The 11,994-nt window shown below is 44.8% G+C and overlaps 1 protein-coding gene and 1 pseudogene across 7 annotated transcripts in view; one reads left to right on the forward strand and one right to left on the reverse strand.

Annotated features, from left to right (window-relative positions):
* The window catches only part of RFFL (ring finger and FYVE like domain containing E3 ubiquitin protein ligase), an 80,303-nt gene extending 72,237 nt beyond the window's left edge, over nt 1-8,066 (forward strand). For 5 of the 7 annotated variants that reach the window (XM_063706536.1, XM_055388491.2, XM_019027636.4 and 2 more), the window contains 3 exons: nt 550-760; nt 2,412-2,435; nt 5,028-8,066. In XM_063706536.1, the coding sequence (XP_063562606.1) occupies nt 550-760; nt 2,412-2,435; nt 5,028-5,209 (417 nt within the window). In that variant the 3' untranslated portion in view covers nt 5,210-8,066. The remainder of the gene's footprint in view (nt 1-549; nt 761-2,411; nt 2,436-5,027) is intronic. The other 2 variants (XM_055388494.2, XM_055388489.2) reach the window with 1 other exon arrangement.
* Nucleotides 8,067-9,818: 1,752 nt separating this feature from the next.
* LOC109026977 (oligosaccharyltransferase complex subunit OSTC-like) lies at nt 9,819-11,891 on the reverse strand (annotated as a pseudogene).
* Nucleotides 11,892-11,994: the final 103 nt, after the last annotated feature.

Below are 11,994 nucleotides of genomic sequence, written 5' to 3' on the forward strand. Positions count from 1 at the left end.
GGGAGCTGTGGCCAAGGTTGTGTATAGAGGAGTACTTGCCAGGGAAATGTGCCTCTTGTGGGCAAGCAGAAGTCTCCAGGGGAGAAGGGCCAGCACCATGCTGGGTTTCATGTGTGGCCATATTTAACCTCTACAGGACCCCTGTGGGGTAGGACTGCTCTCTCCCCTTAATGGAGGGGCAAACGGGCTCAGAGTGGTAAGCAACTTGCTGGATATTATTTAGCATTAACAGCAGAGGAGTCAAGATTCAAAATTAGCGTCATATGACTCAAACCAGCACTCCTTCTACTATACTTTTATCTAGTACTATATCACACTGATTGGTTGGTCTGTGTCTGTTTGCTCCTGAGCACAGAATCGTGGGTCAGGAAGAGATTCTAGTATATTTTGCAATGCAGAGCACCATGCCAGGTACTCAACCTGTCTCTGTTCCTACCCTTCATGAGGTCAGTCACCAAAATTATGATGTGGTGACTGCTTTGGGGTCCTTGGAGAAAGAGCTTGGGGAGGTAAGAGCTGAGCACACTGATCTCATCTTTGTCATTGCAGTCTATTGACTCAGAGGACAGCTTTGTCCCAGGCCGAAGGGCCTCTCTGTCTGACCTGACCGACCTGGAGGACATTGAAGGCCTGACAGTGCGGCAGCTGAAAGAGATCTTGGCTCGCAACTTTGTCAACTACAAGGGCTGCTGTGAGAAGTGGGAGCTGATGGAGAGAGTGACCCGGCTATACAAGGATCAGAAAGGACTCCAGCACCTGGGTGAGGGGCTATCTGCATGGTAGCTATACAGAGCTCAGGAGTGTTTGCTGTCACTCCAAAGCATGATGGTATTGACCTGACTCAATTCCCACACTTTTAGCCATGGAAGGAGACACCTTACATATTTGCACCATCTAATAATAGCTGTCATTTGTGGTTGAGTGTCAAAACTAGATTAGGCATTGCATGTATGTATTTATTCCTTAGAGCAACCTATGAAATAGACATTATTAGCATCACCCCTTTATCTGAAAGGTAAAATTTAACTGAAAATTTTATGGTCGTAAAATTTAACTGAAAATTTTATGGTCATAAAATTTAACTGAAAATTTTATGGTCTAAGTCCATAGCCTTTCTCACCATATGCTATCCCCTCCCTACTCACCACCACTTTGTAAGTTTTCTTACCTTAGAATGAGAATGCTTGTTCTGAAGATTTGGGAGGTAGAAAGTGAATCTACATATATGGCAGGAGAAGATAGCTGTTCCATCTGCACTTGGGCTCTTCCTTTTGTTCATTTCCCAGAGCATTTTACACTGTATCATTCAGGAGATGCCCAGGAAAATATCTGGGTCTGTGGTTAAATGAGTTTAGGGAAAAATATCTCATATCTTCATTACTGATTTATGGTAGATTTTTATATTAAAGGCAGAGAAGTCCTGCAGAAGAGAAATGTGTTTTGGCTGTTTTGAACTTAGCATTTCCTGAAATTGTTTCACCACAGAATCTTCTCCTTTCCTCCCATCCCCAGTTGATTTGGTTCCTACAGAGCAACATACTGATTCCTTGCTTGGTAAGAGTGGTTGAAGTCAGGTTTCAGGCTCTCTTCTACCAGTAGCTCAAATTCATCAGTGTTAGGGGACATCTGACTGACTCTTCACCTGATTACAGACTGAGGCCTACTGACATGGAGTCTGTTTTCCCTTTGGGATTGTTTCAAGAGTCTTCTCTCGAGTCGTCAGGACCTGGGGAACAGAACAGATGACTCCACGTGGGAACTTTATCCAGATTCTCTGACTGACTGAAACAGCTAGATAGTTCATTCTTTCTTGACTTTAATGCTGACTTCAAAATAGAAAAGGATATTGCACATATACAGTATCCTTCTACTTGGCAGTTTGTGCAAACTGGTGGAATACCTTTTCCTAAGAGTAGACCAGGCTGGGTGTGTTGGCTCATGCCTGTAATCCCAGCACTATGGGAGGCTGAGGCAGGTGGATCACTTGAGATCAGGAGTTCAAGACCAGCCTAGGCAACATGGTGAAACACCATCTCCACCAAAAACAAAAAATTAGCCGGGAGTGGTGGCATGTGCCTGTAGTCCCCAGGTACTCAGGAGGCCGAGGCAGGAGAATCGCTTGAACCCATGAGAAAGAGGTTGCAGTGAGCCAAGATAATGCCACTGCACTCCAGCCTGGGCAACAGAGTGAGGCTCCATCTCAAAAAAAATAAAATGCATGAGTAGGAGCTCTGCATGTGTGAGTTCTGAGCATGTAGAGTGAGTAGAGGGCAGATGTCCATCTAGGCTCTTGGCAAGCCTGGTTCCCAGCAGGGAGTGGTAAGAGTTCAGAAATGATGTCAGGGCAGTAAGAGACTGTGTTTGTACCATCATGCCTTACCTATTCAGACATCCTTCTCTTTCCTTTTCAGTCAGTGGTGCCGAAGACCAAAATGGTATGTAGTTGTTTCTGTTTGGGAATGGGCTTAGGCCCTTTTGTCCTTTCCCTCCTTCAACCCCAATCCCTTTAGTAGTCTAAGAATTCTGAGCATTTGAGCCCCCAGAGAGAGGGTGTGTGGGAAACTCACTGAGACCCAGGGGACCTCTCACCATCTTTAGAAATTCTCTCTGCTCGCTGTGCAGGAAGCAGAGTGGAGCATACGTAGGGGCGGACTGACTGATGTGCATGTCCCTGGGCTACCTGAGCTCAGAAGCCAACATTTGTAAAACACTGAAACAGAGGAGGGGTGGCATGTATCACACTCAGCTCATTTTTTAAAATCTTGGTGTTTTCAGTTCTGGTCTGGGTAGGGAGGGTCTCTGTGTACACCTTCTGGGGAATCAGGGTGTTTAGCAGCTTCTGGTACTAACCAAAAAGAAAGGGTGGTGACCTGAGACAGCCCTGTTTGTACAGGGCTGGTAATGGTTAGAGCTACTCTGGAGCTAACACATGTGCTACTCTCTGGGCACAAGCTATATATCTCAGCTCAGCTGCCACTCACTTAAAGACCACCACTGGGCCCTCAGGTACTCCCAGAACACACTGCAGAACTCCTGACCATCTGTGGGGACATTCTAAAATATGCTATGTGTTTTCAAAAGCCTCAAGGGTATATGGTTGTGAACTCCCTTCCAAGAGAGAACGTTCTTAGAGTAGTGTTGGACTAGCCTGCAGCATTTTAAAACTTATTTCAGAAGACTTCCCAAATTTATTTAGTAAAATGGCCTTTTGCTCAGAATGGGCAATTTTATGTCTGATTACTTCTAATCAGACATAAAAAACAGTTGAGCTTTTCTCAATTCCCCAAAACCATTTGGAGTTCTAGACCTACCTCCACCCTCCAACCCCCCAGCATCACCTGGTACCAAGATCAGGCTGATCTACTTGGTGCTTCCTTTCTTTTTCTGATTCCCTGGGAGAATGCTGACAACTGAGTTAATGTGTTTGTTGTTACTCCTGAGAGAATGAGTAACTGAAAATTATAAATTATTCCCATTCATCTTAGGTATTTATATAGTCTCCAAACCTCTGTTAGGACCAACAGCACCTCAAAAGAGGCAAATAGGTTTCACTCCCTTTCACACCCAGCCTACCTCCTAGGGGGAAGTATTTCTTAACTTTTTAATAGTCCAGAAAAGAGAAAGTATAGATGCAATAAGGGAGAATTCTTCTATGGGTTGGCCAACCCCCAGATGGTAGAGGTGACTTGTGTGAGATCAGTTCCTTTTTATGGGTACCTACTTCAGGCTACAATTTAAGACATGTTGGAGATGGCTGGGCTTTTGAACATGATTTTTTCTGTTTGGGTCAGCTCTACTAGGATACTGGTCATACCCACTATATTCTGCTAGTGACACAAGCCAGTTAGCATTTATTGAGAACCCTGTGCACTCAGCAGTTGATACTGTCTGGATAGTTTCTACTCTTAGGGCAGTTAGGCAGAAGGCCATTCTAGAGCAGGAGCTGTGGGGCCAGCCTGCCTGGGTTTGAATCCTGGCTCCTCGACTTAGCAGCTTTGTGCCCTTGGACAAGCCACTTAACTTTTTTGCCCCAGTTGGCCTCATCTATAAAATGAAAATAACAAGAGGTCCTACTTTATAGTTTTTGTAAGGCTTCAGTGAGTTAACACATGCAAAGCTTTCAGCACCCTGCCTGGCACACGGTAAGCATTCAGTAAATGTGGGATGTTGTCATTCCCTTGGGAAGATGTTCATTCATCAGACATTTAGAGTACCTACCATATAATTGGCATTGGGGGCTTCAAAGATGAATATCTAACCTCGGAGCATGGAATAAATGCTAAGCATATAACTGTAAAAATTGATTGAATATGTTGAATTAAAGAGCTCATAGTCTACTCTGGGAGTAAGTAGGCAAACTCAAAATTTTAATCCAATGTGATAAGCAGTCATGGGGGTATAAAAAAGTTTTGTGGGGTAGAAAGAGGGAGCAGTAATCTCTGCCAAGTTTCTCCACCAGGAAGTTTCCTCAGGAAACCTGGGAGTAGTTTGTGAGATAGCAGAGGGGTCCCCCATGATCCCTGACTTTATTAAATGGAGGATATGTTTATAGATAAAGCCTCGTGATCCTTAATGAACCATTCAACACAGTTCCATTTCTATCTAAACTTTTCTGAACCAGTTTTATCTTTTTAGCCTGTTCTGCCTCAGGGGATAATGAGTCCCTACGTGCCACTCACACACTCACTATATTACAGCCCCAACAGTCTGAAAATTATTTCTTTTAAGCTTTGAGAACTTTGCCTGAGTTCTCATGTTCTGGGATGTATCTGATCCACAAGTGCTGTGTACTTTTCAAATCTATACCTGTTGGAGGGGATGAAGTGGATTAAACAAGTAACCAGAGTTGGTTATTGAGGAAATGTTTCCTTGGAGGAGCTCTATTTGAGGGAAGCGTGTGCATTGAGAGTTTGTTTACAATGTACCTGTTATCACCCACCTCCCTCCCCCAGTCACCCCTATACACTTAAGACATTCTCCTCACTTACTCCTCTGCCCCTTTTTTTCTGCCCTGTGTGTTTGTACAGGGGGAGCAGTACCATCAGGCTTGGAGGAGAACCTGTGTAAGATCTGCATGGACTCACCCATTGACTGTGTTCTTCTGGAGTGTGGCCACATGGTAACCTGTACCAAGTGTGGCAAGCGCATGAATGAATGTCCCATCTGCCGGCAGTATGTAATCCGAGCTGTGCATGTCTTCCGGTCCTGAGAGCTTGCATCGGTTTCTTCAGTGCCTTACAGGGAAATAGCCTGGGGTGTCTGGGCTCAGGGTTGGCCAGCTTGCAGAGGAGCAAGCTAGTAGAAATATTGCAGGGTTCCCAAAACCAGGGCAAGCAAGATGCCATGTCACCCCTGAGCATGCCTGTCTTGCCAGGGGTGTACCTCTTGGCTGGCAAAGCCCAAGGCCAGTGGGAACTTGTATAAATCACATGGGTATGTTCTTGGTTCAGTGATCTTGGAGTGATGACAGTAACTGATGAACAGAGAACTTTCCAGAACTTGGGTCCTGTCTTCCTCCCTGAACCTAGACAGTTTCACCCCTCCTCCTGTACCCAACCCATCCCCACCCCATATGGGAGATGCTTGCCCATGTGTTTCATCAATCAGAAGTCCTCCTCCCCAGCACATTTGGATTTAAATTTCTGGTCTCTCCGGCTTTCTGTGCTTTAACTATCTTTGCTAAAGTCTCTTGCTACATTGCCTAAATCCATTTGTTTCTTTGGACCAAAAATGTTAGTTTACCAGACCAACAGTGGTCCTTAGGACAGATTTTAGACCAGTAAGCTTATCTTTGGTGAGAAATGAAATACAAATGCTATAGAAAAATTTCAAAGTTGTTAAAAGCCACTTCCTTAAATGCTGGGATTGGAAGCTGTTGGTCTCCTGACCTGACTCTGGGAGCCAACAAAACATCAGGCTCCCAAACTGCTGGGAAATTCGTTTCTGTCTGCAAGGGATAGTGCGTGCATAATCCCTGCTGCTGCTTCTCTTGGGACCTGATTTGCACCATCCTTAGTTTATGCGGAAAGGGGAAGCAATGGGTGGAGGCAGTGGCCTTCTCCTTAATTTTGGCTTGGCTTCTGATCCTTTTCCCAACTACAAGAAGTCTTAAGCCACTTTCCCCTGAAAATGAAATCCCTCCCTTATCCATGGTAGTTTTAAATTTGGTCTCATTGAAGAAATAGATTTAGGCAAAGAGCCTGTGCTCTTCTCTGGCCAGACGGCTGTTGAAGTTCCTGGAGAGCAAATGTTAAGACAGAGCATTTAAGAGCTTTCAGGAGGTACTGAATGAGACTGGATTCTGTTGTGAGCCGACAGTTCAAGTCTTTATTTCCCAGGTTGGTGGGGAGTGAGGAGACCCTACTTTCATTCCCTTTCCTAGCCTACTGATTTTTGGGGGCAGGTCAGGGAGAAAGCATTTTTTTTTTTTTTTTTTTGAGTCTCACTGTTTCCCAGGCTGGAGTGCAGTGGTGCAGTCTTGGCTTACTGCAACCTCCACCTCCCAGGTTCAAGCTATTCTCCTGCCTTAGCCTCCAGAGTAGCTGGGATTATAGGCGCCTACCACCACACCAGGCTAATTTTTGTATTTTTAGTAGAGACGGGGTTTCACCATGTTCACCAGGCTGGTCTTGAACTCTTGACCTTATGATCCGCCCGCCTCAGCTTCCCAAAGTGCTGGGATTACAGGCATGAGCCACCACACCCAGCAGGAGAAAGCATTTTCTAGGCTCTTTAGGAAGGACCATGCAATGAGTAGGTGATGTATTTGAGCCCTCACAATCTTTACACCGCTAGAGGAGCTGGAGGACTTAAGAGTTTGCTGCAGAAGCGTGGCCAAGCACAAAACACATGATCAGGAAAGCAGAGTGTTTTCCCATTACCAATGGATGAACTATGCAAACCCTAAACGCCTTGGCAGACAACTCCCACCCCTTACCCCTCCCATGCAGCTGAAAAATCTGAGACTAGAACCAATCATGACTCTGGATGGCAGAGGGAAACCTCTAAAGGGACTTATTACATTGGTACAGACATATTTATGCTTTCCTCCAACACCAACCACTAAACCCCTTTGGAGGAATGAAATAACTGCATAAAATAGTTGTCAACTGAACACTGGGCCACTTACCTCAACATTATACAAAGTCCTGGATGATTTGATTCTGAACCACAGCCTTTGCAGGAGTTGGGGGAATCAGATTTGCTCATGAAGACATCCCTTTCCACTTTTGTCATGGGCAGTAAATACTATAGTTTACAATGCCTACCAATTAGCAAAGGATCATTCATTCAGCTACTCAGTTCCTCTGTAAAACAGGTCTATGTATGTGCAATTCAGCTAAGATCTAGCAGTAACTTAAGGGCAGAAGCTGGCTCTCTACTTACAACCTGCTTTCTCTGCTGAAGCCTTACCTCCTCTTCAGTTTCCCTCCTAGACACAAATTGAAAATAATATACTGATAGCTGGTTAGTAACCTCAGTAAGAATTAAAACTGAGGTTGTTTACTCATTTTGCCTTTAAATCTTTTATCCCCTTTTGGTGAAGGTTTCCCTTTAGGAAAAAAGGTGTCAAACAACCCTGATTTTTTTTTTTGCATCATTTTTATTACACCAAATAAAAGTTGGGAGTTCCAAGATCCCATTCCAGTTAATATTTAACCAAGGTCTAAAATTTGATTTTTTAAAATCTTTGAATCCTCCCTTCTGCCCCTCATGGATCCTTGGTTTTAATGATATGGAAACGTCTAATTCTTACAATTATTCCGTAGTTTTTGCTGATTGCTCTGAGATTTCAGTTAAGACTTGTTTCAAAAGACAGATAGCTGACTGGTTCATAATACATTGGAATAGTTGGATCCAAACTAATAAGAATAAGCTGTACAGGAACTAGTGCTCAATATACATTGTATAAATTTGTGGAAATTTCTTGGATGTGAATTGTTACTTCAAGTGGCTTTTATTAAGATTTTCTCAGACTTACTTGGAAGTTAAGGCAAACCCAAATGTGTATTATTTTGTTACAGAGCTCTGCTTTATAATTTTGTAATAAAGTTTCAATACAGACACCTGTCCTGTCTGGTGCGAGGATGTTAGAGGTTGATAGGACTGACAAAAGAGCCTGACAGTGGTTCATGCTATAATTTCGACACTTCTTTAGGAGGCCAAGGTGGGAAGACTGCTTGAGCTCAGGAGTTTGAGACCAACCTGGGCAATGCAGTGAGACCTTGTCTCTACTTAAAAAAACAAACAAGGGCCGGGTGCGGTGGCTCACGCCTGTAATCCCAACACTTTGGGAGGTCGAGGCGGGCAGATTACGAGGTCAGGAGATCGAGACCACCCTGGCTAACACGGTGAAACCCCGTCTCTACTAAAAATACAAAAAATTAGCCAGGCGTGGTGGCGGGTGCCTGTAGTCCCAGCTACTCGGGAGGCTGAGGCAGGAGAATGGTGTGAACCCGGGAGGCGGAGCTTGCAGTGAGCCAAGATTGCGCCACTGCAGTCCGGCCTGGGCGAAAGAGCGAGACTCCGTCTCAAAAAACAAAACAAAACAAAACAAAAACACAAAAAACTCAAAAAAACCAAAAAATTAGCAGTGCATGGTGGTGCATGTGGGTAGTCCCAACTACTTGGAAGGCTGAGGTGGGAGGATCACTTGAGCCAGGAGATTGAAGCTGCAGTGAGCTCTGATCGCCACCGCACTCCAGCCAGGGTGACAGAGTGAGACCCTGTATTAAAAAAAAAAAAAAAAAAATTGACAAAATAACTGACAAACCACAAGCTAATCCTGGGATGTGCACATGGCCTGGGATTAGCCTGTGGTTGGGCCAAGTGACCTTGGTCAAGATGCTCAGTGTTGTTGTAACTAACTAACTTGCTCAAGACCACAAATGTAATACGTGGAAGAGGCCATGGAACAGCCTAGAAGAGAATGAGAGCTGGGTAGGAAAAGGATGAATCCCAAGACCAATTGGGTTGAAGCACCAAGTGAGTTCAGATATTTACACTGATCTAGAAGAGATGGGCCTTAAAGATCTGAAATCTGAGGACAGTTAGTATGCCCAGTTAGGTCTTCAGGTTACCCTGGGAGATACATGGTACCTTTTGGATACAGCTGTAGTACAGCTGGACTATGGCTCAGAAAAGGTTGGCCCAGGCTGGGCACCATGGCTCACGCCTGTAATCCCAACACTTTGGGAGGCTGAGGTGGGTGGATGACTCGAGGCCAGGAGTTTGAGACCAGTCTGGACAACATGGCGAAACGTGGTCTCTACTAAAAATACAAAAACTTAGCTGCGAGTGATGGTGTGTGCCTGTTAAGTCTCAGCCACTTGGGAGGCTGAGGCATGAGAATTGCTTGTGAACCCGGGAAGCAGAGGTTGCAGTGAGCTGAGATTGCACCACTGCACTCCAGCCTGAATGACAGAGCAAGAGTCTGTTTAAAAAAAAAAAAAGGTTGGCCCAGCCTCGTGACAGACTGCTGTGTGTGCACAGGCTTGTACAAACCTCCCTGACCAGGCGCCCAAGGAGCAGGGAAGACTCCTGAGAATGCAGCCCCTGGGAGAACAAGATTATGTGTCCATCTGCTGTGACTGAGAAGAGAAAGGAATCTTGCCAAAAGGGCATAAAGGATCGAGGATGAGCCACAACATTTTGCTCACATTGCCCTAGGGAGCTGACCTGTTCAGCACCCAGTGATGACCTCTGCTTGATGCCAGCCAGCAGCATGTAGAGGTTCAGAAGAGGGAGGCCTCCAGCATTCTGCTGGAGAGATTTATGATGATGATGAGGGCTGCATTGAAATACATGAAAGAAATACATGAAAGGATACAAAATAGTATATACAGTCAGATCTCAGCAGCAAAGACTGGAAGAAAATACATAAAAAACCACTGACATTGAAATGGCAATAACACACACTAAGGCAGAGAAGGGACAAGATGATCACCTGCAGCCAGCAGAGCCCCTTTCCTGTGAGTGTGCACTCTGGGTGTAAGCAACCAGTAAGGGCAAGTGGGGCTGGGTCCAGGTTGGAGAGGACAGTGCCTTTGGCAGGATCCTGAGGAGACAGCCTTGTTCTGCTGCCCTGTCCAGTTGTTTGGCCTGAGGCTGAAGAGAGAAATGGAAATCTATGTAGGTCAGTACTCAAAGGAGGAGCAGCTTTTTGTCTCCATAGAGGATGGAATAAAAAGTATCTTATACCTAATACTGAAGCAAGGCTGAATGGTGCCTATTCAAAAACACCAAATGTCCTGGGCTAGAGTCAGGAAAGTAAACCCCTCCCCCGTGCTGTCCCTACTCCCCCAACATACACATTTTAAACAGTAGGTGGAAGCCAAAGTCAATCAGATCAAAGTTGGGGGTGGGGTGGGGTGGCCAGGGGGCGCAGTGGTCCTTGATCTTATAGGTCCAGAGCCTGCTAATTTGTTCATAAGGTGAGAACTGACCCTCAAGAGCTGGAAGGATTGGGACATGGCAGCCAGTTTACAACCATATGGTGTCCTGATGAGCCTGCACTCAGAGTGGAGTGTTAGCTGGAACATGCACACCTGCAACTGAGGGTTCTAAAGTCATAGGTTAGGCCCTTCTCCCGGGTAGGGTCTGGACATGCACACCAGCAGTGACGTTCCCAACTCTAAATAACTATGTGCTAGGCTCTGGGCTAAGTGCTTTACATAATGTTGCTCAGGACAACAGGACAACCCTATGATTTAGGTGCAATGGCTATTCCCATTCTACTTGGAGGGATTGAGGCTTAGATGTTAACGTAACTTGCCTAAGGTTAGAGCCATTAAGTTTCAGGAGTCTGATCTGAACTCCGTCTACACCTGCACTGTCCAGTGTGGTAGTCACTAGTGACATGTGACCATTTGAAGTTGAATTAAAATAAGAACTTCAGTTCCTTAGTTGTGCCAGCTTCATTTCAATTGCTCAGCAGCTGTCTGTGGCTAGTTTGGTTGGACACTGCAGATTTATGGATATTTCCACGGCTGCAAAAAGTTCTATTGAATAGCACTTGTCTACACTAAATTGTCTGTCTTCCTTTTGTTCTTCAAATAAATCAGCCTCAGGTAGCACAGGAGCTGTTCTTTGTAAGCAGGTTGTATGGATCTGTTCTCAGGTGTGGATTTTTATTTTTATTTTTTTCCCTGCAGATATGGAGTATATTTTCTTTAAGAAATTAAAAACTAAGAAGAAAATGCCACTCAACATTGTTGGTATTATCAATAGGTCAGCAGGAAAAAAAAAATACTGTGATAAACTTGTCTCTCTGATACCAAGAAGAAATTCTAGTCCAAGCTTCAATATGCTTCCTGTTTTTTTCGCTAGGTATTTCTTTTACTGCTGCTCTTCATTATTTCCCACATTTCATATTGGAGGATTGGTACAGCCTTTAGAACTTCATTGACAGGAGCAAATCCAGTATCCACTGATTTCTTCTCAAAGGCACTCTAACCCATCAGATAGCCCGGCAGTTTCATTCACATGAATACTCCAGCCATGAAAAAACTCAGTAGGACACAGACGAATCCAATGAATAGAAGAAAAAAATCGATTGAGTTTTGGGATATTTGGTGCATTCGATTGGTCCAGCATTATGAAACCTAAACCTCCCATTGTAAACAGGAAGCTGGATGCAAGTCCTTCCATAATATACTGTCCATTTACTTTGTAGGCCAAGAAAGCTACTGGCCTCTGATGCCCACGTTCATCACCCGATACTTGGGGGTTCAACAATATCATATAATTATTCCTCCAGTCATGAGGAAGTAAGACACCACCACCAGAGCATACACAGTCATGGCTGATGGCATGTGCAGCCAGGGTGGCTTCTTCAACTTCAGGTTGGAACACTCGAGCACTAAGAATGGGACATGGTACAAAGTCTCCATGTTGGTGGCAACAAGGGCTGTTCTTGGCCTCAAGCCCCATGTGGATTTTTATTCTTAAAGAACAGTCTTGTTTCCAGGTTTTGGGGATGCAGATCTTCCTGGA

Source organism: Gorilla gorilla, chromosome 4 (assembly GCF_029281585.2).
Source record: "Gorilla gorilla gorilla isolate KB3781 chromosome 4, NHGRI_mGorGor1-v2.1_pri, whole genome shotgun sequence".
Taxonomy (NCBI): Eukaryota; Metazoa; Chordata; class Mammalia; order Primates; family Hominidae; genus Gorilla; species Gorilla gorilla.